Source organism: Strigops habroptila, chromosome 9, assembly GCF_004027225.2.
Source record: "Strigops habroptila isolate Jane chromosome 9, bStrHab1.2.pri, whole genome shotgun sequence".
NCBI lineage: Eukaryota > Metazoa > Chordata > Aves > Psittaciformes > Psittacidae > Strigops > Strigops habroptila.
In genome coordinates, this window is record NC_044285.2 from 14,372,697 (window position 1) to 14,398,462 (window position 25,766).

At 35.7% G+C, this 25,766-nt stretch overlaps 1 protein-coding gene across 12 annotated transcripts in view; it reads right to left on the bottom strand.

Moving 5' to 3' along the window:
- The window catches only part of ZNF280D (zinc finger protein 280D), a 51,173-nt gene that overhangs the window by 3,184 nt on the left and 22,223 nt on the right, over nucleotides 1-25,766 (bottom strand). For 11 of the 12 annotated variants that reach the window (XM_030496875.1, XM_032920161.1, XM_030496884.1 and 8 more), the window contains 11 exons: nucleotides 24,692-24,801; nucleotides 23,879-24,108; nucleotides 21,318-21,475; nucleotides 20,779-20,879; nucleotides 20,525-20,671; nucleotides 19,734-19,868; nucleotides 17,487-17,728; nucleotides 16,193-16,333; nucleotides 14,488-14,550; nucleotides 13,784-13,902; nucleotides 13,573-13,609 (listed from right to left, as the gene is read on the bottom strand). In XM_030496875.1, the coding sequence (XP_030352735.1) occupies nucleotides 13,573-13,609; nucleotides 13,784-13,902; nucleotides 14,488-14,550; nucleotides 16,193-16,333; nucleotides 17,487-17,728; nucleotides 19,734-19,868; nucleotides 20,525-20,671; nucleotides 20,779-20,879; nucleotides 21,318-21,475; nucleotides 23,879-24,108; nucleotides 24,692-24,801 (1,483 nt within the window). Of the gene's footprint in view, nucleotides 1-10,912; nucleotides 11,011-13,572; nucleotides 13,610-13,783; nucleotides 13,903-14,487; nucleotides 14,551-16,192; nucleotides 16,334-17,486; nucleotides 17,729-19,733; nucleotides 19,869-20,524; nucleotides 20,672-20,778; nucleotides 20,880-21,317; nucleotides 21,476-23,878; nucleotides 24,109-24,691; nucleotides 24,802-25,766 lie in introns of all 12 variants that reach the window. The other variant, XR_003993070.1, reaches the window with a different exon arrangement.

Genomic DNA, 25,766 nt, shown 5'->3' on the forward strand with positions numbered 1-25,766 from the left:
TAAAGGCACATGCTTGCAGTACTTTAAAGTGACCAGGAAAAAGAAAATAATCAGAATGTTCCAAAGACAGTCTGAACTGTACATTTCAAATGCCAAGTGTACCTAAAAAAACCCCAGCCAAAACCTACAAAATAGCCTGGTCATATTGTTATATGCAATTTGCTCACATGCTCATATTCCAGTAGTCAAAATCCTACATACTAGTTTCTAACATTTTTCTTCATTTGTTATAGGAACACCAGGTTCTCCCACCCTTTCGATGATGGAACTCAAGTTTTGCTGTAAAGACTTAAATTTGGTAGAAGTTAACTATAATTTCTAACCCATTCAGACTTTTTCAGAATAAGTAGCTCAAATGATGATGGTAACAGACAAAAGAAAGCAGGGGGGAAGGAAGATGGAAGAACAACAGTTGGTCTGATTTAAGATATAAATTCTATATAGGAAGTGAATTTAGGAGCAAAGTCTCCCAAACTACCTTTTAAAATTTAAAACTTAAATTGAAAGTAGTCTCTGAACAGTGACATGCAGACAGAAGATGTAAGAGAGACAATATCACCACACATCTCATTAATCAAAATGCATTTGTACTTTATTTCTTAAAATGGTTTGAAATAATTTTCGCCTGAAACCACTTTTAACATTACCTAAGCAATAGACAGTTCAGGACTCTTTAAAGGGACAACCACTTCCCTGCTACTATGTTTTTATGATACATTTTCAAGCTTAAAGTCTAGATATGTTGTTCTACTGACCCAGGAATTTAAAACACCTCACGTGATTTGGCTATATGCCAAATTATTTTACAGAAAATAATTATTCTGAAAGAGGTGCTACATACTATGAACATTCATAAAAACAGAAATTTGTTTTCAAGTTTTACTTTCACTTAAATAAACTAATCCAAGAATATTCCATTCCTTACTTTGAATTTAAATCAGAAGAATATTCTGAACAGGAATAAGAGATTGCTGGCATATCCTTTAGTGATGAAATCTTACCAGTCATTCATAAGAATCTTTTCATCTTGTTCCACTAATTTTTCATTTATAATAAGGAATTCACTCAAGAGGCCAAATTGCAACCTATATTTGCTACTTACGTCAAACAGAACCTTTTTTTTTTTTCCCCTCATTTATTGACCTATCAAAACCAGTAGCTGACATTCTCAAATACACAAAATTTCTATTTAAGTTGTTCTCTTTCTCAAACTTAAAAAAAAGGGGGGTTGGGGGGGTGGAAGAAGGGCAATATTTGGTGGAAATCTCAAGAAATTCAAGACAGTTCCAGCACAAAAGCCAACATTCAGAGCCACCCATCAGCTGTGTTTCACATAAGTAGTCTTGCCATAACTGTTCTTAATTACCTCATCTATTCCAAGGAAACACTTAAGCTATACAGAGCTGTATAAATGCTAGTAAATATTTAGAGCTGTTTTCATATGAAAATCCAGTCAACTCTTTATGGAAGAGTGTATATACACATGACCTTTAGCTACTATCTTCCACAAGCAGCTTGAGGGTGAGGTGTAGTTGCAGAGCTAAAAAGCACAGAATTACACTTTATGTAGGAAGTTTTGAACACATATGCAAAAAAAAAAAAAAAAAAAAAAAAAAGTAAAATGAAAGGGTTTAAATAAAGAGATGACTAATGCCTCATTTGCACACACAGAGCAGTGCTTCCACACTGGAAACTCCAGATGGGTTACATTTATGTACACGTACAAGATTCACATCAAGAAACTCTTAAAGGATAAATCTGCCCTTAACATATAAAAAGAATCCATCACAACCTTCCTCACCTTCTAGTAACCAAAATCCCAGCTTCATCCAACCCCAGCCCCTCATTCTCACTCATTTGTGGCAAACCACAGGAAGGGAGGAAGTGGGAAGGAAGAAAAAAAAATAAAATATATATATATATTTCCATTTCTCATGCAGAAGAAAAGCTGTCTCTCATCAGCATTCCTTCCTGTGAGTCATAATACCAATAAAACAATACAAAAATAAAATTGAACATTTTTTTGATGACAATTGTTGTGCAAAAATTATCCACAAAGAACAGTGATCTTTTAGATCACTAACCACAACAGTTCAGTTCAATTAGATAGAACATTTCTCCAACAAAATAATTTACCTTTGCTGAGAACTGCAGATGGATAAGCAAAACCTAGCAACTGTGACGCTCTAAAATCCCACAATAGAAAGAAAAATCATATAGCATTTCAAGAAATCATTCTCTAAGTCAGTAGCTGAAAAACAAGAGCCTTCCATTCAAAACTAGGGATAAAGCATACTCTTATTACTCTATATGCAACAATACTGGTTCCAGTGTAAGAAAACAAAAAATTCAGATATCAAAAAGACTGGAAAATGTGAAAATCTGACTTTTGTTTAATGAAGACAATGAACCCATTTTCTAAAGCATGATACAAACTGTGGCCAGACTATCAAATATTGGCTATACTAATGAACTACCTGCCATATTGCCTATATGAAATCAGCTTTTAGAATAAGACTACTTCAAGGGAGTAGTACAAGACATAATTTTGAATCCAAGAGATGGAAAAGTATTCCTAGATAACAAAACCTACATTACAGCTGCATTTACCTTAACTGTTTGGTATGAAACAAAACTATCGTTTCAAGGCACATTCCTTGATTGTTCCCAAATGCTGGTTTGGTTTACAGAGCAGTCCAGAGGCATGCAAATTAAGTTTCTCTTTGAGGAAATGAACTGGAAGCTCTGACTGTAAGTGCATGTGTAACAAGTAACTACAATTATGTTTTGACTAAGCTTTTAAAGGCTAAATTTGCACCAACAATTGTGAAAAATCACTAACTGGAATAAGACATTTCAGGCTGTGGGATCTGGAATAACAATTCGGATGAATTATATGAAGTATGAACCTGCCCACAATGTACACCAAAAGAAATGTGCAAGATCCCAACTATTTCCCCAGATTGACATAAAAAATTCCACAAATTTGTGTGGTTTTGATGTAGACCTGTAGTCATTACACAACAATTCCACATATTTGACTGCTAAGAATTTGGTGAAGCATGCTTTCTGCAAATGACACGGGCTTTAAAAACCTACATGAATACTCAAGAACTAACATTTTATACTGTATTTTAAAATAATTTCCCAACTGCCCCAGTAATACTGTTAACTCATATGTAATATTATAAAAATACGCTTCTAACAATCTGAACAAAAATCTGAACTAATCTTGGGTTTTGCTAGGAAAAAATAAAAAAGGGAAAAGCAATAAAGACAAGGTTGAGGATAGGTGATTTTCTAAGCTTTACACAGTGGTTTAGTCCTATAGATGCTATTAGACTAAGTGTAAGTATAAGGAAGACTTAAAATGCTTGTCACAGAAGAAACTTTTGAGTCTCTCTTAAAACTCACCCAATGAAATACCTTTTTATCTCTAAACACCATGAACCAAGGCAACCCACGCACCCCCCCTTCATCTTTAGAACAGGAGAAAAGCAAGTGATTAAAAACTGCTGTTTGGAAAAAGCCACACCAGTCTTCTATGCTACAGGGCACCTTGTCTATATAATCTTATTCTCATTTAGGAAATTGTAAGTGCATAAGTGACAAAATTAAGAAATTGAACTTTTATTCTGTCTGAAGTTAATTTTGGTTTTAAAATAAAAAGATGTCAGTGTACACAGGGAAAGATGAACATTTTACATCTTTGGTTTTATCACAACCTCTGAAGTATTCAAAACTGTGTAAACAGTGTTACATACTTTAAGCATAGTAATTTTTTCCCCACAAAGGTGGTATATTTTGTTTCAATGAGGCCAAATTATGCAGCAAATATTTTAAAATTGTATGGCAAAGTTAAGCTCATTCTATCTTCTAAAATGCCCTTTGTGATACTTGTATCATACTTGTTATATTTCTGTCATATAAAGCCCATACACACGACCCATGCTTCTGACTTAAAAATTACTGCACTCTACTTCCTATTAGGAAACCTCCTTCCCTTCTCACCATCCTCCTCTGCCCTGGCTGACCCCCTGGGAACTACCAGGAAAGGAAGATTTCTTGACTTACCTCTGAATTTTAAATGCTGTGTTTTTAAACAACCCAATTCATCTATTTATATTTTTGGTTCTTTAGCACCCTAGGCATCTACCCTTTGTCTTCTTGCTGTGTATTTCAACACACTGCCAAAATGTTAAGCATCTGGCTGCAGCAAAGCAACAGACATTCCATGGCACCTTGGAAAAACAACCCCATGGCCCAGGCCACACTGAATGGGCAGCTCATCACTGTTCTGAAAGGTCTTGGTTCAGGTGTTCTGTAAATTCAGACAGCTAGCACGCAAGTAGCCTATTCTGTCTGCATTCTCTCTTTTCCAGCAAAAAGGGTTAGGGTGCATGGGCTAGTTTGGTTTCTTTTTTGTTTTTTTGTAGGGAGGGAGGGGGATGCTATATTTTTAATTTTAAAATGAAAGCCACTATTACAGAACACAGTTTTATGAAGCAAAAACTGCAAATTCAACATATTCTGTAATGCTAAAACACAATATGGGGGGAAAAAAAAAAAAAGGAAAGAAAAACTAAGAGTAAACACATCTGAAGTGGTAATGGAGTCTATGGAAAGAAAATGTGTTACTGTGTATGTTTGAGAATCTTCCTTAATGCTGTTGAATGAAGATGAACAGTCTTCTCACATTTCTACAAAATTATTGCTTGTTAAAAAAAACCCAAAAAACAACTTAGGCAAGCAGTGTTACAAGAAGTATCTTTACTAGATCTGAGGACTTCTCCCATGCTCTTACCAGCTGGGATTTCTGTAACAGATCGCCCTTTTTGAAGGGCAACAGCAAGACAACTTCTTACAGAAAAAAAAAAAAAAAACCACCTCCAAAATCAGAATCCAAAGATTATATTTAAATTAAAAACCCCAAAACAAAACAAAATGTAGTGTGAGATCATTTCACTCTCTGATATGAAGAAAACAGGGGAAAATTTGTACACGTAAAAATAAAACTTCTGGCCTGAAGAGGCATTTCTGAAGATTTTCCTCTTTAAAGAAGGGTAAAGAGTAACTCCCAAAAGTTACAGGTCAGAGTCAGTATTTACGCCATTCTCAGGTTATATTTCAGGTCACTTTCCAGATTCCCTGAAGGTGAAGATAAATAAAGCAGCTAAACCATTGCTTCATTGGAGCCTGGCATACAAATCGACCAGAATGGACTGAACTGAATGCTGGAAATCTTTGGGTGTGGCAGACAAACCGAAGGCGTCCCTCCAACACTGCTGCATCTGTCTGTAGCAAAGCACAAAGCTAGATTTTTACACTATCCGTGTCTTCTGAACACCATGACCCAGTAGTTTTTGTATAGCTAAAGAAAAATTGTCTTGGATATTCAAACTAGTTATGAAGTTCAGAGATATTGTTAGACTGTGTGGAGAAAAGAAAAGATATTACCTCCAACTTAGCTTCTCTCTCTCTAATGGAGATTTCGGTCTTTAACCTAGTGGATAATGAATTAAGATTCAAGGTTTTAAAATATTGTATGGTTAAAATAGAGGTAAGGGTGAAGATAACTTACAGTAAGAAAACAACTTGACAATCTGAAATAATTTTTTCAAGTTGTTACTTATTTTGAGCTTAGATGTACTTCAGAGTTCTGGAAGAGCATTTCAGCAATTTAAAATGTTTTATCTGGTATGCAGAAATTATAAGATAAACTTGTTTCATGTAACGTCTTCCAGTTACCTCACCTCATGAAAATCAGGAAGCAAGTCTTAAGATGGTTAGCAGTACTTTTATTCTAGTGTTTCCTGCAATTCTACATGAGGATTAAAGGTCTTTTACACCAAGACTGAGGTATTAAAGATCTGAAATGCTAAACTAATTGCATCAAGCCACACTATGACCCACCAAAAACATTCTGCAAAAACAAGCTCAGTTTTCTTTTAATTGCCTACCATAACCCAAATACCCAGAACACAGCTGTAGATTACTTTAGGACAACTGCAAAACATTGCAGCTGACTTCCAACTGCTCTTTGGAGGAGATACTTCCCTCAAAATACCTTCACAGACACAGACCATACATTAGATGAGCTATAAATTACTTAAATTCATTGACCTTTAAAAACCATATTAAACAAACAGCTTATCACAACATTACTAACATTGATTTTCTGTGTTTATGTAAGAAAAAGCTATCAAAGAGATAGCAAGTATGTCTCCTACAAAATCTGTTAAGTCATCAGTTCTAATATAAAATCTAACCTTTCAAGGGTTTCCTATTTAAAAAAAAAAAAAAAAAAAAAGAAAAAATGAACACAACCCCCAAAATTGCTTATGCCTGTATCTTCTTTGTAGATGCTGCATTAAAAGCAAATTTAATCTGCTGAAGTATGGTGCTGCCTCTGTTATATTTAAATAATGTTATTAATCATAAATTAAATTATACCCGACCTCAGCAAGTCTTAATAGTTGTCTACAAAGTACAAAATATTTGACAAAAGAAACAGCTTTACCAACTTAAATTTTATGAAAAATGTATACTAATATTAGATTGACATCTACCACATGTATTTTCCTAATTCAATCCAAGAAAGCAGTGCTAAAACCCAGACCTCTTAAAGAATTTTAGCACATGGCTTCAGCAAACCATAAACACCTTCTAATATTAATGTGCAGGCAGCTAATGAACCACCAGGACTGCAGTATAAACAACCATTTATAAGTATTTTAATTATTAGATCTTAATTTGCAATTGAAGATGGTGAAAATAACTTCAAAAGAGGGATTATTTTAGAATAACATTGCTAGATAGCACTGTAACAATGTTCATCTCATTAACAACAAGAAAAATGATCAGGGTAAATCAAATGACATCTTTTTTGGGTCAGGGATTTGAAATACTCGAAAGTATTTAATCATGAGTAGCAATACCAGTAAAAGATGATGCAACACCAAATATTTAGCTTTGCTTCACTGCTTTAATGATTTCTATGCAAGAACTTAAGTATACTGGAAATAGTAATTGTCTAAAAACAGACACTCGTGAAAGAGCAGACCAATTTCGACACAAAAAAAAATCATATATTGTATATCCAAGGACAAAACATCCTATTATACTCTTCTTATCTGAATAAATGTAAGCTTTGCTACCAAAATAATTGGGTATGAATTGGACCCAACATCTGTTGACTGTTTTAAATACATTATAAACATTTTACATGATCAAATTCTAACAGATTTCTGTGTACATGTTTTGTAGCTTATAAAACGATCAAACTGGCTAGTTCATGCTCTTTTGGAACTGAACAAGGCTTACAACATTTTGTGCTAACCACATCTTTGTTAATATGGTTTTATCTTGGATTCCTGACACATATTCTCAACCTTAGTTCTGTTTTAGTAATAGGTTTTAGAAAGTAGTTCCTTCTAATTTGTAATTAGCAGAAGTTTCATAAATGGATACTAAATCATAGAAAGCTATCACCTTGTGATGTACCCAACACTTTCATCAGATAAGAAATCTTAAATCCCATAGTTCTCAAACAGCAACAAAGGCACATACTTTCTTACATCTGTGGAGCTACAGTGCCTCTGGAAACAACGCTATGAAAATAAAACAAAGATCGTGACCATTTCTGGTAAGTGCAGCCTGCTGGGCCACAGTTCTGAGGTATTTTGAAACCTCTCTAGAACCCCAAAAATACTTAATTCTACATAAAAATAAACTTTTAGGTAAGAACAATGGGGAAAAAAAAAAAAAGCCCACAAAACATAGAAGCTGAGCAAAAAAAAATCAGCTTGATTGAGATACTAAACAGAACAGATGTGCCATAAAACCAGAGACTCAGAATAAAAGCCAGGTAAGTAAGAACATTAATTTAGATACCTTAAAGTCTAAATTCAAGCTGATCTGAAACTTAATATTTTATATATAAGGAGTCACCCAGGACTAGTGGAAGATATTTGGAGTCAGTGAAACAAGCAGACTCTCAAACGCACAATTTAAGCATGGATGGAAGTATTCTCATTTCTGACATTAATAAAATTACGTATATTTGCATGCACACATGCACTGAGCTCAAACCAAGAGCAACTGTCATCCCAGTGATCTGTCGTTTTCTTACAACCAGAGACTTATTCCCACAGCTTCTTTGGGTAAGCAGTACTGGAACTCACCTGGAATCTTTTGCCAAACATCCCTTTTTCTGTCTACTCCTTACCAAAAGTAACCTTTTCTAGGATAACTGTAGCCTTAGAGATTTCTAGAAAACAATTTCATGTTATTTAAGTGGCTCAAGGTAGCTTCCAGCCACTCTACTGAACCATACCCCAGCATTATAAATATAAGTCTATTTTACAACCAAAAAAACGGAAAGGATTTTGGTTGGTTATTCTGTTTAAGAGAACTCCAGCTTTCAGCAGAAATTCCCCATTTTGAAAGATACAACTCTAAGTAGAGAGAATGATTCATAAAGCACAATTTTCCCCCAGATATCTGATTGTATGGGCACTTACTGTACATGTGACTGCACAGTTAGAGAGAAAAAGCTGCTTCTACACTATGGTGTTTTACACTGTTACTGACTGAATGGGAAAGGAAAGCATGGCTAGCAATGAAGACAGCTACGTAACAACTTCCTATTGTTATTGCGAGTAGTGAAGCGTTATTACACGCAAAGCTGAGCAGTTACGAACATTTAAAATAATAACAGAAACAAACATTTCCTTTCTTGTCCGGTCAATAGAGAAGACAAAAGACTTTCCAAACAAAGGTAATAAATAATTCGCTAATCAAGTAAGGTTGTCCTGCAACTACATGTCTTTTAAGAACCCATAATCCAGTGACGCTCAACATCCTAAAAATAACAAAGAAGAGACAGGTTAAGGTACAGATAAATGAAATCTTAATTCTTTGAGCATAAGCTAAACTGGTTATATTGTGCATATTCATGCTCTGTCCTTGCAGATACAATCCAATACGTTTCATTATTCACGCAATTTTGTAGTTGTTGGGACCATCAGGGATACTTAATGTCAAGACATGCATGTTTACTTGCATGGTTTAGCACAGGTTTTATGTTACGTGTTTTCCACGTGAGTAACACTTCTGAGATCCTCACACAAATGGAAACAGGACACCATGATGCCAATTGTTTCTACACGAACTATTTACACAAAGCTGACAAATCTGTACGTAGCTTACAAATGTTTGAACTGCAAGTCTGAAACTGAAAAAAATCTGCAGCAAAGCTGTAAAAGAACCAATTGATAATATCCAAAATGAGCATTCAAAAGAAGTATAATTCACATAACTTCCCATCAAAGTGTCAATCCAATGTAGTTTCTGGGAAACTCTCAGAGAACGTTTCTGAAAGCCACAAAAATCTGCAATCATTTTCCAGTTTTGTTGTTGCCAGAAACCTGAATATAAGTGAAATATCACAGATCCCGCTTCCTCTGAAATGCAACAGCATGTTCACAATGAAAACACAAACCCACTATGCTTTTTTTGAATGCTGCTGTGTCAAAACAGAAATAAGTCCTGCAAGAAAAACCTGTAGTAGGTAACTGATGATTGAACAGCAGCATTCAAGATGGAACATAGCTTCTGTCAGAAGGAAAAAAAAGTAGCAAAAAGAACGAGACTTTAGAGTACCGAGTAAGCGTGCAGATGCTCAATCACAAAATATGCATAAGACAATGGATGACAGGATCCTTGCCATTATTAGCAATTCCACAGTGATTGCAGAAGCTCTCTGTAACCAAAACTGTTACTGTTTGAGTACTAAAAGTGAAGAGGACAAAAATACTGGTAAAAATGGATTAATCTCAGAGAATTTGATTATGCAAAAAAGAAAGTGCTGCAAATCAAGAACAGCTTGCATTCATTAAAAATAATCTCTTATAGCTAGGAGGTTATAACAGTGACTGATCTCAGACTAAGATTAGCTCCACCTATTAGGTTGCTTGGAAGCTAGTAAATGAGAGATTCAACCAAGACACATATTCACTGTAATCGGGAGGTTGAGTTTGGAGGAACGTTAGATGTTCATCATGACAAAAGGAAAGCTTATCATATATCCAGACAACCTGTTGATGGATAAACTTGCCATAGATAATCTAGAACTAAAGATGAAGTCAGAAGCAGTGAAATCAAAAGCAGCAGATGTCTCAGCAGCTTGAGTATCCTTGAGGATGAGAGATGATACCAAAAGAACAGGGTGTGAATGAACTGTAGCTGCTCCACCCTCAGAATCAAGGCTCAATAGATGTATCTGCCTCCATAACATGCTTTCCTCCTACAGTATTTAGGAGCAAAAAGAAGCTTAGCTACCAGAGCAAAGCAGCTAACAAAATCCTTTGGCCAAGATTCAGTTTATGCAGTTACATGCGACAGAAGTCATTCAAAGTATATTTTGCCACTATATACTGTAAAGTCATTGGCAGACAAAAATGCAACTTACTTGAATTATAGATCAGGACTTGTATGTTTTAGTGAACATCCAAAGAGAATGACAAAGCCCGTTAGTTTCAGAAGCTAGGATCAAGTTCAGAACAAAATGGTCTTTGATGTCAACACATATACATTATCATTTACACACTACTCTAGCTCGGGATGGTAACAACAGACTTGAGCAGCAAAGAAACACTGCAAATGAGCAGCAGAAAACCACTGTATCACATAAGTGAAACTCCTGGTAAGCCTCTCTTCAAAGGTGTATAGCCCCCAAAAAGCTGCAAGTCAATGCTGCAAAGAACGTTATCACAGAAGGGCCTTTGCCAGACTAAAATACTGGGACAAAAGACCAGACCTGCTGCCTACAAGATGCAAGAAGAGAATACCACAGCTTCAATGCATGAAGAAAAAGGAAAAGGTCTGGTCAGATCCTTGTTCGCTTACATACCAAAATAATCCCAAGCTGGACTGGGTTCAATTTTCTGGTCCACAATGATGTATCAGTGAGCCAAGGCAGTATAGGATACCTGCTCACTTTCAACTCCCCTGCAACAAAAATGTCTGCTGTCAGTTCATTCAAAAATGTTAATTGTTGCGCAAAGCAGAGAGTTGAGCATTAGAAGAGTATTGGCATAGTTATTAAGCCTTATTCCCTCAGCACAAGGTGGATCACTAAACAAACAAGGCAACTTTATGCAGAGTAACAACTTAAATAGCAATTCCTACTGGAGCATCTCCAGTTAGGTTATCTGTATTATTCACGGCAGGATTCTGGTCCAAAGACAGTCTCATCAACACTACACAGCGGTCACAGAACACGTCTTGTTATTAGCAATAAAGATGAGTTTTACAACACATACAGTCTGATACATAATAAAAGATATCAAAAGATACCATCTGAGAGATGCAAGAGAAGATCCAAAAGTTTTCAAGACTGTTAAGTCATTCTTTCTGACGATGAAGTAATTCTGAAGAGCCCCATGAACAAGTCATATCTCATTGAATTATAGGTCAAAGAATGGAAAGAAATGTTCACAGATCACGGAGAAACTACACAGCAAAAGTTATGAATACTGCCTCCAAGTTCCTCTTCTTCCAAAGCAAACCACAGAGTACTATGAAGAACCATCCCGCAAAAAGATGCACATTTCTGTGTGTACTCTGTACTGCAAATAATGATTTTTAAAAAAATATGCTACACAGGTATATTCAATGCTTTTAGGTTTAGCAATGATATATTCTTGTCCAAAGTATTAGAGAATTAGTACATGGAACAGGACAAGATCTACTGAAATTAATAAAGTCTGAGAGCGTGACAGTTTCAAAAAGCATCATCACATATTATATCATCTCATGTAGTACCAGCAACTAATCTTATGCCAACATCAGAGCTCTCAAAAACAATGGCTAACTGCATCTGTCCTAATCTAACAGCTTGCAGAAAGAAACCTGCACATATTCTTGACTCCACCTCACATCTTCTCAGCGCTTACCCATCTGTTTCTAAGTAATACGTACTTTGTAATCCAACATCCTTATTTTTATATGACATCTCTATAATATACTCAAGACAGCAAGACCCTCGTGCGTACTGACAACTGTACCTCTTCCCCCACCGTTAAATACAGCTATAACTTTTCCTTGCAGACAGTTCAGCAAGTACTAATTCCCAACACCTAATGCCAGCTCCAAGTAGAAAAGCTAAGGTTTTCACAGCTACCACAGCTCAACACTTTATTTTTCTATTGTTCGAGTTTCACTGAAATCTAAACTGTTCAAGAACACAAGCCACCCTGGATTAATTAAGGGAATATAGCTCGCCCTCCTAGATGACTCCCTCCAGTGTTTTGTCCAATTCCAATATTCTGTGCTCCAAAATCAGAAATTTTATTTTTATTAAATGGCTTTTTGGAATGCTTTCCCAAACTAACTGCCTTCCTGCCAAAGTATCTTCAATTCTTTTTAATAATGTCTATTAGTCATCCCATCAGACTACCAGTTTTATTCAACTGTATCTGATGCTATTACTCATAACCAAAGAAAAGTATTTCTATGTTTGGGTCAGATGACATTACTCCAGTACACTCTCTTACTAGCCACTTTATGGAAACTAATGAAGAAAATACTTCACAGTTATGTAATAACCTACTGGGGATATTTCCAACACTCACTGAAGGCTGATTTATGCTTAGAGGCCTAAGGATTGTTGAAAGAGTTCTTGTTATGCATGAGTATCTAACTCCTTTTAGAATCCTGCTATAGGCTAGGTAGACTCAATGACACTTTGTTGAATCAGGACTAAACTATTTTCTTCCACCTTTTAAAACTTATTTCTTTACAGTCTAACTGACCTTTATGTTCCTGTGTTCTGAAACTGTTTATAGAAAACTCAAATGTTTGATTCGACTGGTGCACCTCTGACCCTTTGATTAAGGCATAAGTAGGATCACAAACTACATTGTAAAGCCACAGGTACTGTTCCAGGATAATCAGGGATGGCTTGGAATGTCTGATTCTTCTATGGTTAAAAAAATCCCAAGCAAACTCTTCAACATGACTTCCACAATTCTGCAGGTTTGTTTTTCAAATCCTTAACAGAACTGAAAAGTTAGTACAAAACAGTATTCCTGTGTCATATAAACAACAACTTTGAAAATATTTTCTTAATATTTGTAGCAGATTAAGAATTTGTCCTACTTCAATAAAAGTCACATTTTTATATTCTTATTGATTAAGTAAGAACATAAAACACTCCTTTAGAACTAAATACTAAAGCTAGTATTAAAAGCAAGTTGAATTAACAGTCTCACTATCTCTAACACTTAAAAGTTGTGATTGACAAATTCTAATACTGCAAGAATCATTTATGTCTCTTCGGCCAAACTGAACAAAAACCTGCTTTTGATTTTGGCTGCAGTAATCATTTTATCTCCTCATTCTTGTAATTGTGGACATGGTAAGAGCAATAAGTACTAGTAAAGGTCTATGTTTACCCATACATTCAAAATTCTATGAAATTCAAAGAAAAATCCAAGTTCAAAGTGCAAATTTTGGCCATCTGTCACTAAAGTAATAGAAATAAACATTGAGCAGTAAAACAAAACTTACTCAGATACTTGTTCAGCAGTTGGGATATCTACAGAAACTGAAAATAAAAATAAAGGATTTTATTAAAAATATTTAAAAATGTGGAACTTTTAAATCCAAGTACACAGAAATAACAATAACACAACTGAAAAAAGGACTGCAATAACACAAAGATCCGCATGTAGGTACTTGTATATGTATATTATATAAAAAAGACACTATATGTACTCACCTTTCTCTATAACAACTTGACAAGTATGAGTGTGGCTTTCACTCAGATGTGTGGCCATGCTATCTAAGCCAGAAACATCAGTCAGGAAATCACAGTTAAGACACACTACAGTCACACCTCTAGAGAACAGAAAGTAAAAAGGAAGTATAAATACAACAAAGTTGTGGAAACAGTTTTCTTAACTTACAGCAACTGGACAGACTATAAAAAAATAAAATAAAATAACATTTCCTCTAACTTAAGATGAGATTACTCTCAAAAACCTGTTCTTACTTTTCATACTGCAGCTAGCACCTGGTAATCCCTATGAATGACCAGAGCATCTCCATGCTGGACATAGCACAAAGAACACTTTTGACAAAATCTGTAAAGCATGAGTTTCTTGGGTTTGGTGGGTATTGTTTGTTCATTCTTTTGTTTCCCTTGCCCCCTCCCCATTTTGCATATTACAGATAACCAGAAAATAAAGAAACAAATATTTTTAAAAACTGCTCAGAGTTATAGAAGTTACTGAATGTGGATATATAACAAATAGTTGACACTGCACAGAACACTGCTAGTGGAAGAGCTAATGCTTTTATTTCCCTGCTCTTCCTAAATTGTGGAAGTCCAGAAATTCAAGAGGCTCTAATCTCATTTAACAAATCGGTTCACTATCAGAAAGTAAAACCATAATGATCTGTAACTGAAAAAAGCTGAATTACCGGAGATCTTCTGAATGCTTCTTATAGATCCAAAATCTTTTACTTGGACGAGCACTGTGAAAACTAAATATATGAAAACATTACCACTTAAAACTGGTTTTGTTGAGTACATTACTCCCTACACTGTACGTTACTTATGACAAGGCATGAAAATAGAAGGTTTGATTACTGACCTGTATTATCCTAAAACATTAAATTGCTGAAAGCTTACAGAATTGTGAATCTCGGTTCTAGCTTAGGATGTTGACTCTCTTATAAATAACAGGAGCAAGGCTTAACTTTGTCAACACAGTCCTGCAAGAACCTAGTTACATTGCTTCCATCAGCAGTTTAGCTCTTGAAGCACCATGGCTATAGCTATACAGTGCTTCACAGAAGTGAATCTTTGCTGAACTCACGCTTCCTAAAGAAATGGCTTAAAATGAGATAAATTAAATTCTCAGACAACTTCTAAGTTCTCTTACACAGGTTAAGTATGTGCCAACACCGTACTCCCATATGAAACAAAAAGCAAGCAGCTGAGTACAGGGGCTGCTACTGCAGAAACACCCTCCCTCTAACAACCTTCCTCCTCACCATCCCTTGTTTCTTACACACACCAAAAAAGGTTATGATAGACGCTGCAACGGGTCAAAGCAGGGAGAGCATTAGTGTGTCGAGGAGGCAAAGACAAAAGACTGCCTATTTTACTGCATGGTTGAATTTCACAATACCCAGAACATGGGCAACAGTAGGAACAGTTTACCTTGGATTTCTTCCCCCTTTTCTGGAGTAAAACTCTTGTACAATCAGAATTAAGCACATCAATTTTTATTATTTTTTTAAGCATGCAACCAATGGTTTATATGCATAAAATCAAGCAAACTACTTCAGCCCAGGTCTTACATAAGCATTGAAATTAATATAATTAGGTCAACATATAAAGCATACAAAAACTTCTAAAGACTTGGGTCATAAATTCAAGAATTCTAGCATTCAAAAATGCCAAGGCATTTTATACATACATATATTTAAAAAGGCAACTGCATTCTATATTTTCATGCAATATATTTGGCTTGTTTAGGGTGCAAGATAAACAAGGAGATTTTTAAAGTTTTGTTTTACTGTTACTGCTATGTGTTAATTATTGAATAGTATAATTCTATTGCTCTGAAAACAAATGCATTTGTTTTCTTAACAGGCTTTTTAAAGCTGTCATCACTAAAACCCTACAGTGCCTTACAATCAGTGACAAAACTCCTGCAAAATGAGATGTTATTTTAACAGTTGACCAGAAGTAGTCTAAGAAAAGCTATCCACTTGAGCATGCTATTTGAGACATCCTTTACATCATAGAGCACAGATCTCATTAGCAATATCTGTGGCTGTATGCATTCAACACTTGCAAAAGCAGTTAAGGCATTCCATCTGAAACCCGGAGAACTTGCAACAATTAGTCACTATTTGCTAAGGCTGGCTGAAATCACTATGGAAGATCTCACAGGAACTGAAGCAAAGACAGAACACTTCCTGAACCACTGGAATTTTAAGGCAAAACAAGAACATGGTGTTTAGGCTCTCATTACAAAGCAAAAATCTAACTTTACACATTTCCCTGCCAGTCATGTGATCCAGTTCAAAATTCAGCTAACAGAAACACTTAAGAAACCTTATACGAATTTAGGAATTATTTGATAACCCAATGAAATTTTTGAAGAGTTCTTACCTCATCATGTGATTCACATAGGCTTTGCTACAGCTAGTGTTGTATCTGCATAAGCTACAGTGGACATAAGCAGGAAAATGGCTTGCAAAATCTTTTACTTCTGAGTAACATTCAATGCATTTGTGAACTCCTGAAAGATACCTAATAGTAATATGAAAGAGTTAACTATTAATATCAACATTTTAAGACAAGATAACTATTCCAAACTTACTGCTTTAAGTTAGTAGCAAGCTTCCCTGCTTCCTCCTTGAGGAACTTAACTTAAAATGTAATACTGATTAAAGGTTATGGTGGCACACAAAGAAAACTTTTTTGTTTCCCTCCTTCCTCAATTTATGCTGTCATTCTGTCATTATGACCTTCATAAAAAAAGTGAAAGTTAATGTAAGCATCTGTTATTGGCAACTCCTGGCCAAGAAGATACCGCAGTAGTTAAGAACCTCCAACTTCAGCTGCTGCTGTTGTCTCTATGTATTTGAGAAAGATTTCAAAGAAATTCTTCATCCACCACGACACACAGAAAAAGCCGTTGGTTTTCCTGTCGCCCCCGATATTCCCCACTTTGCTTTGAAATATCTACAAAGCAAGAATGTAATCCTCCTCTTCCCCAGTTTTGCTGGACATTTCTGGATGTCTCAGAGAGCTACACACTGGGAGCATCAGCACCTTACCGGAAGGGAGACATCTACAATCTTTAACAAAGAAAACTGCTAACTCATCTTAGCCAATGAAGTTATATTCTAGTCCATAAAACACCCATTAAATTATTAACACAAGGATAGCAAAACCCAGTACATTCTAAATATAAAGACAGCATTCCCAATAGCATTAAGGTATCTCCTAGGACAGACAAGACTTAACCTTTCAAATAACACGTTCAAATAAACCCCTTAAAAAATTGAAGGAGGAAAATACTTTTCCCTCCATAAGAAAACTTGGAAAGAACACCCAGGCAGGCAGATGTATTCCCATCCTCAGGTCACTTTTAAACATAAATCTGCCTCATGAGTCAGTATTTCAAGACTCTGTGGCTCTGTGCAGAAAAAAAACCCCTAAATTTAGGACAGGAAAGTTTCCAGAACATATGTCTTTGCATCATAAAGTAGTCTACCACCAACAAAACTGGTGAATGAAGATTCAGAATTATAATCACAATACCAGTAGCTTTTTCTACAAAACTGAAATCTTCTCTACTGCAGTATAAGTTATCAATTAGAAGTTATTGGAAGAGACATTGAAATGATGGGTTATTTATATTCAAAGTATAAAGATATTTTTAATGCCAATATATTACCTCAGATTATGCAATGCTGTATTTGTAACTTCTTTTTTTTTTCTGCTGTTGGTCCATGCATTTTGCTTCTTTGATGTAGCTGGTTTTGATTTTGCTTTTGACCTATTTGTATTAGATTTGTTATGATTTTTAGTGGTATTTTTAGCTTTAGGTGATAACTGAAATGTGGAAGTACTTGTACTAACAGAGGATGTAGCTGATGCTCCTGATAGAAGAGATCCAACAGATGCTCGAATAGTCACCTACAAGTATGAAATGAAAACATTTTCTATTTAGATTTAAGCTAAGTTCTCATTTCTATTTGTCTCAATGTTTAAGCCACTTTAGGACAAAAATTAGAGCATAAGAAACGCTCCACAGTAAAGACTGCTTTGAAAATTATGAAATGCTGTTGACTAGAGTAAACCCAGCCTCAATAGTCTACTGGATGCTTAAAAAGCTCTTGTTTTGGTAGGAGATAGCCATGACAAAACACACCGCTCTCTGTTCAGACCTGTACCTGGCTACATCCTGCTTTCTTAAACAAAACAATAATGTTTTGTTTAAAAGAAAAGAAAGAGGGATCAGCCCAATTAGCCCTACTAAGAAGAGTATCAAACAGTTCTGTCAGTGCCTGTACTTAAAACGGTTTGGGTTGGAAAGGACCTTGCAATCATCTAGTTCCAACCTCTCTGCCATGGGCAGAGACACCTCCCACTAGACCAGGTTGCTCAAAGCCCTGTCTTACCTGGCCTTGAACACTGTCAGGGATGGGGCACCCACAGCTTCCCTGAGCAACCTGTGCCAGGGCCTCACCACTCACAATAAATAGTTTCTTCCTTATATCTAACCTAAATCTCCTCTGTTTAAGTTTGAGCCATTACCCCTTGTCTTGTCACTATAGTCCTCGATGAAGAGTCCCTCTCCAGCACCTCTGTAGGCCCCCTTTAGATAGTGGAAGGCTGCTATGAGGTTTCCATGCAGCTTCTCTTCTCCAGGCTCAACAGCCCCAACTTTCTTAGACTGTCTTTGTGTGGGAGGTGCTCCAGCCCCCTCCAGGCCTATCATCCTTGTGCCCCTCCTCTGGACTTGCTCCAAGTTCCATGTCCTTCTTATGGTGGGGGCAGCAGAACTGTACGCAGTACTTTGACCAGCTTTAATAAAAGCCCTGTGTCTTCCTGCCTCTTCATTAGCGTATCTACTTCCTTCAGATATTTTTGTTCCTCATCTTAGATCCCCAAGAGCTAATTCTTGCCTATACTCATAGTTTAGAAGGACCTCATCTTCTAAACCTGGTCCCAGGTGTCTACTAACACTAAAATTTTAAAAATAATCTAAGCTTTTCTTAGATGGTGAAGACCCTGAAATCTTTAGAAAATTGAGGTATTGTCAGTGCTCTACATTAGGCCAAGCAACACAATCGCCATCAATTTCAGTCATTTTCTCTTCCTGATTCTACAGCAAATGAACTGTGAAGAGCTGATCAGATTAAAATGTAATTTTCTTCTGCCATTCAAGTGAAAGGACATATATCTTCACATTTCATTAAAAAACTGTAGGAAAAAAGTCCTGAAATCTATAGGAAAACCCTAGTCTAAGTGGTTCCTTCTTGAGAAATGGAAGAACGATTTAAAGATCACCTAAGCATTCTCGGGGGACCCAAATTTACTTCATAAAATGCTTAGCAGAAAATTGTGGTGTGTTTTTTTCCCCCCCTCTTCAAATGCTGGAGCTAGAAAAGACATGGTGAACTCAAATTTTAAGCACATATTGCTTACAGAGAAGTAGGTCTTGCACTCTATGATTTTTTTGCTACCACCTTCCACGGGTTGAAAAATCTTCTACAAGAAATGATGCGGACCCCTCAGATCACACCCAGACTATCTCCTTTGCGCCTTAGCACAAGAAAGGGTAAGTGGGAGGGGGGCAAATGAACCAACAGCTCAAGAAAGTAGCACTGACTGAACTACTGGAATACCCATGTACAGATGAATGGGACAGAAAGCAACACCACAGATCACCAGGAGGAAGCCATAAAGTGTGAATGGCAGTTCTTGCAACAGGAATATTTTTTATAGTTCTAGATATGGAGGTGGCAAAAAAAGAAAAAAATAAAGTAAAAAAACCTTTGGTTTAGAAAAGAAAGAAGAAAAGAGAAAAGCCCTTTTTTCTATTCCATGACTTTTGCTACCAAAATGTGATTTGTTTTTTGTTTGTTTGGGGTTTTTTCCCCCCCGTCCCCTCTAATTCTCCTGTATGAAGATTTACCTTTGTTCCAGGAGGTAATCCTTCTAACTGTTTGGGTTTCCTAAATGTTCGGTGATGCTGAGTCTTGTGATCCATTTTTTCTTTGCATGTCAAAAATTGCAGTCTGCACTTAGTGCAACGGTATATTCCTTTTTTCTTTTAAAAATAGAAGACATATAGAAAGCATGAATGTAGTGATAAATAAACAAACTCCAACCCTAGCTGGTCTCAGGCAACTGTCATCCAGTTTCTACAACATCAACCAGAAAAATTGATATTGCACAAAGCCATATTCCTACTGTGTATGAATGAAGAGAGAATATTATCCTCTCTTTAATTACTTGAATTATATTAATTTAATAGTATTAATTTGATTAATATTATTAAACAGTATTTAATAATATTAATTTAAATACATGAAAATGCAAGGCAGTATCATTACTAAGAGGACAAGGAATCGGGTAATCAGTTACAAGAAGACACGGTACTTCATTATCTATTTGTGTACTTGAACTAGTGAAAGGTTTGCTATTAACATCAAGAGAAGCAGAACACATGACTACAACTTAATGAAGAAACCAAATAGCAGAAATACTTTTTCAAGGATATTCAGTTGTTTTTTTTTTTAACCAGCTGCTGTCACACACAAACATGAGCAAGTCTAACAATTCCCTTAAAGACTTTCTATTAACTATTCTTATCCAGCAACAACTACACAAACCAGTTACATCTTTCTTTTTTTACCCCAGAAACAGATTCATTATGTATATTTAGCATTTTTCTACCATCAAGGATTGAAAATATCTGCTTACCTGATGCCTCATGTAGTGATGCATATATGGTGCTCCAATTTTAATTACTTTGAGGCAAAATGGACATAGCAAATGTTTTGTATTTTCATGAACTGTTCTAAAATGTGTTTCTACATCTGAAAAAGCTGAGGATCTGTAGTTGCATACCTAAAACAAAAAGGTTGACTTTCTTGTTAAAAGTTTATTGATAGTAAAGATGGTAGGAGGGTAGGAGGGTGTTTAATCTAAATACAAAACAGTCACTCTTGAGATACCTGGCAAACATACGGCATTTCACCTGGCTTATGATTGTCCTTCATGTGTTGCAGAAGAACTTGCTCTGTTTCAAAGGATAACTCACAGATTTTACAAATAGCTAGAAAGGTGAAAGAAAACAAAGAGGTAAAAATTCATTGGGGGACACAAGGAGATAAATTTTAATACTATGTATATGTGAACTGTAAGTATCTATAAAAGTAAAGCAACCTATTATTCTATAATTCAGAAGAAATTCCCTGTACACTTTCAGAAAGCCAGGAGTGCATAGGCCCTTAAACAATGTGAATTCTTGCAGTCAAGCTTTCAACTAAAAACAAAACCAAAACAAACCAAAAAGCTTTTTAAAAATATTTTTTTCCACACACATTGATCTTACATAAAATGAATGAGTACTCAGCTCCTACAATAAATCAAGATTATTACTCTTAAAATACAATAGCTTTAGTCTGAAGTTACAAACCAGGAGAGTAAAAGTCAGATAATATCTAAAAATTTTAGATCACAAAAAGATTTAATGTGACACAATCCAACTTACTAGATGATTCGTAAGGGGTGTGTGTACTTTCAATGTGGCACTGCAGCTGGAACGGTGTGGGAAACTGACGGTAACAGTGCTGGCAGGTGGTGTGGCTTTCCCAACTTTCACTGCTTTGTTTCTCAAGTTCCAAGTGATGTTTCATGTGGTTCATAAACCTTTAAATAATAGTGAAAACAGGTGCAAACCTTGCATTTTAACATTCACTGTAAATGATGTATCACATGCAAGAGGTACAGGATTCTTTTTCTAAAAAGCTTACTCTGGAAGATTTCTCAATTTCAAAAAATCTAAGGAATAAGTGTTCATAAAGTAATAAAGAGGTAACGGAGTTAAGCAAGCTGACTGACAGAAGTCACCTTTCAAAGCTTAAAAAGAAATCCTATTACAAGAAACATGCAATGTATCTGAAACATGTTCTGAGACTAAGCAATCTATTGCATTTTTCATGGTTGCAAATTGTCTTGAAATAAAGGGAAATTAGGAAAGGCAACAACAAAATGTGTCAGCTGTTCACACTTCGCCACCACCAGTGTCTCAAAGACAAGCTCTGAAACAAGTATAACTTTAGCTCTGCTCAAAACTACTAAAGTAGCAAGAACATATCTGTAATTAGAACATTACAGCTTTATCTGAAAGTACCTCCATTCAAAATTGGCAGGCTTCCAGGAGCTTTCTTTGTACAAAGCACTCAGGACTGAATTGAATTATGAAGGACGGTTATCGAAGAATGACACTGGGCAGCTGACAATCAAAAGACTATAAGAAACTTAATGATATGTTACTACTTGAAGCTACCACCTTTTCCTCATTAGTATGTCCACCTATCTGTAGCAGGAACCTATTCTGATTGAGAAGTCTAGACACTGGCAGGTCACACTTATTGGTGGAGCAGCACAAGGATAGGTTGGTTGCACAACCCACTACTGTTAGATTTCAAAAACTGTTCTATTTTGAATGTGCTTCATTTCAGCACAGCCAGAGGAACTATTAAATGTAGGTCACACATAAGAAATGTAGTTCTCAAAGTGGTGACCTTGGAATTAGGGGAGGGGGAAGAGCAAGGAGAATAGTCTCTTGAGCTCAAGCTTCTAATATCATGCAGTTGCTTAAAAAAGAAAAAAGAAAAAAAAAAAAAGGCAGAAGAAAGGAACTGATACTAGTGCTGCATACTACCTTAATGGAACATTATTTCACATAGATTCAACATGACCTATGTGTTCAACCATAGATCTTTTGAAGAAGGTAGGGGATTAACTGATAAATCATTTTGTGCTTTTCTGAATAAAGGTCCAGAAAACTTCCACTAGAAGAGACACTACATATTTATTTTGTTCACTAGAAACATTTAAAGGCGTAAAATATGCCTTGAAAAAGAAATCCTGAAGTTGGAGAACTATAGAATACAGCTACAAAGTTACAGCAAAAATTAATATGGCTGAAAGTCAACTCTAGAGAAATTCAGAGAAACAAATGAACAGCTCATTTTTAATGACTTGCTCTAGAACACACAGGGACTACAGCACCAATAGCTTACAATATAATGCTGAGTAGAAAATAATGCCTGAAAAATATTTTTAAAGTGAACCCAGTATCATTAAATGAAGGATTCTTTCTGTGAACTACTTTTCATGATAGTGCAAGAAAGGCCTACTTGAAAGTATTCTGCATACGAGAACAGAAGAAAAACCTCTTCGCCCGTATCAAACATTGATTCTTACACTCAAAAAGGTAAACTGCAAGGGAAGAAATGCCATAATTATCAAGAACTACAAAACTCACAAGAGTAAACTCTTTTAAAGTCTAGCAATATACGACAATTTCAATCTGCTTAAGACAAATTACCAACACTTCCACTTAGGATATAAAAATCTTTAATGATTAATAGCAAATTTAATGTTTGTAATTATATGAAACTTGTTTTTTTTCCAATATTATGGGTCTAACGTTAGCAAAAACCTGTTCATTTTAAATTGCAGACTATGCCCTTTGAAGGAATAGTCCATTTTTCAGTTTTACATTCTGCTACTTCAGCTTCCCTTGAAGAATGCATGTATAAAAGTTCAATGACCTTAACTTCCAAAGGAACAATGACATGAACATGTCTACCCATTAAAAGAGCTTACTGAACTTTTTTTGCAGCATTTGGAAGTAAAATTATTCCATCAAAATAACAGATGTTACATAAGGAAACCACCAACCATTAGTCATTGTGCAGCCCTAAAGGGAATTAATACTTGCATCTACTGATATCACCATCAATCCAGATGGCAAATTGTAAAATACTTTGTGTTGCCCTTTCTAACCCCAAAGTCCTACAACTGCTCTCATGAAAACTCTACTGTTTATGTTAAACACCATAAAAATTTCTAACTCTAATCTGGAAAAAGTTTGTTGTGGCTATACATGCATAGTAAAAATTAATTCAATTTCTATTCAGCCACCCACTATCACCAGTTTTCAATGAGAAAAAAATTTCTATTCCAGAAAGACAATGCATGAGACTACGTGCTATGGGCTGTAGGTGATTAACAAACAATTAAGGAAGTGAGTTCAAATACCTTATGTTATTTTTCAGAACTTTCAGACAACTGAAGCACTTAAATGTCGTATGAGTCTTCTGCTCCTGTTGTACCTGCTGGGTGTCACCTTCATGTTTCCCATAATAAAAGTCATTAACTAACATAATCAATTTTCCTTTCTCAGATTCAGCAATCTTGCTTGTTGTGCTGGAACATTCTGTTTTGGCCACTCCCAGGAAAAAGTTATTTACCATATCTGGACAACAATACTGGATGGAAGTGGAGAGGAGAGGAAACAGAAACAAGGGAATCAATCTTTCTTACCAACCTGCATCAATGAAAACAACATTTTAAAAACTGAAGCCACTCACTAACTGGAGTCAGATACAAAGCTCAATTCTCTGACACACTGACTTTATTTATATTCAAATACAGATTTTGAACAGTAACTGTATCAAAATAAAAAGGTAGGTTTACACTGTTACATTTGTCTCAGTAGTGATCTAACACAGATCTGGGTCATCTGGCTGCCTATTATCATAGACACTTACCCTCATGGAATTCACATGAATCTGGCCAATGGTTCAAAAAGTCACAGCTGTGGCAGAGAGAAATCATACATAGACCGCAAATATGCCTCCATTCATTGGAAAAATAAGGCAAAAAGTGGTAGGATTTAGAAATCCCCTACTCCATTCTTCAACTCCGTGACTGCAAGACATTGAGCTTTTAGGGTCTGGCTGATCATAGCCAGCAGCCAGTCTATCTTCATATCAAAACATGGCACTCTTCCATAATCGAACAAAGCCCACGTAAGTTTGTTACAATGTTTAACAGCCCAAAACATTTTACCTTCATGTGATTTTTTAGAGGATCCATAAGATTGAAATGAATATTGCACTTCGGACAAGCTCGTGGAAAAGGCCCTCCATTTTTAATGGTGCTTGCTGCAGCATCTGTACCTGTAAAATTTAAAATATGTTAAGATTCAGAATTCACAAACAGAATACTCGATTTATTATTATTCTAGCAAAATATGCAATTTCAAATGAAAACTATTACAATTGATGTAGCTGAGGTAACCATAAGCAAGGTTTTACAACCATCTTCTAACTACCCTGTTCTGTTTGATAAACAACTTTTATAAAATATTAGCAGCAACCAAGGAAATAATAGGAGGGTGAAGGTAGCATGATAGAGACAAAGCATTAATTCTATGCAGATAGCATGGATTTTTGATGTTTTAAAGAACTTTGATTCTCAAATGAGCATGTAAAACTTGTTTTATGCCATGACCTGATCATCATCACAATAGGGTTCAGATAATGGATTTTGGAAAGGAATTTCACCATCTGGTTGCCAGTGAGGATATTTCTCTCTGGGCAGTTGTTGGAACCTAGGCCTATTCAGATGCAGCATTCCTGTTGAGCAAAGGAGAACCTGGAGAATAAATCCTCTAAGTAATTACTCCCAGTAATGAATAGAAATAGTATTTTTCTTGTTACCATAAAATGATTAATAACTTTTGAGGAAAACAAGAAAAACACTAAATTAGCTTAAACTTCAATGAATAAACCCATGCTTCCAGTTTTCTCCCTATTGCCAAAAAACATCAGAGCAGGTGCTACTTTCCAGATAAAGTTCTCTTGCATTCTCAAGTCATTCACACAGCTGGATGACTCCATGCCGAGTATGTAGTTTAGAAGAAGAAGTTAAACACAGGAAGAGTTTCAAGTAACATCTCAACTGCAGAGTCAACTGTACCCTGCTAGGGCTATGAAAAAAATGTGATAAAAACAACCACACAAATTCATCCACCTCATAACAAGGGAATAAGTAAGTAAGTATAAGTTAAGAGATGACCATGCATCACACATTTTTTCACAAAAGTAGTCCTGCATAGTCCATGAGGTAGACATGGATCAGA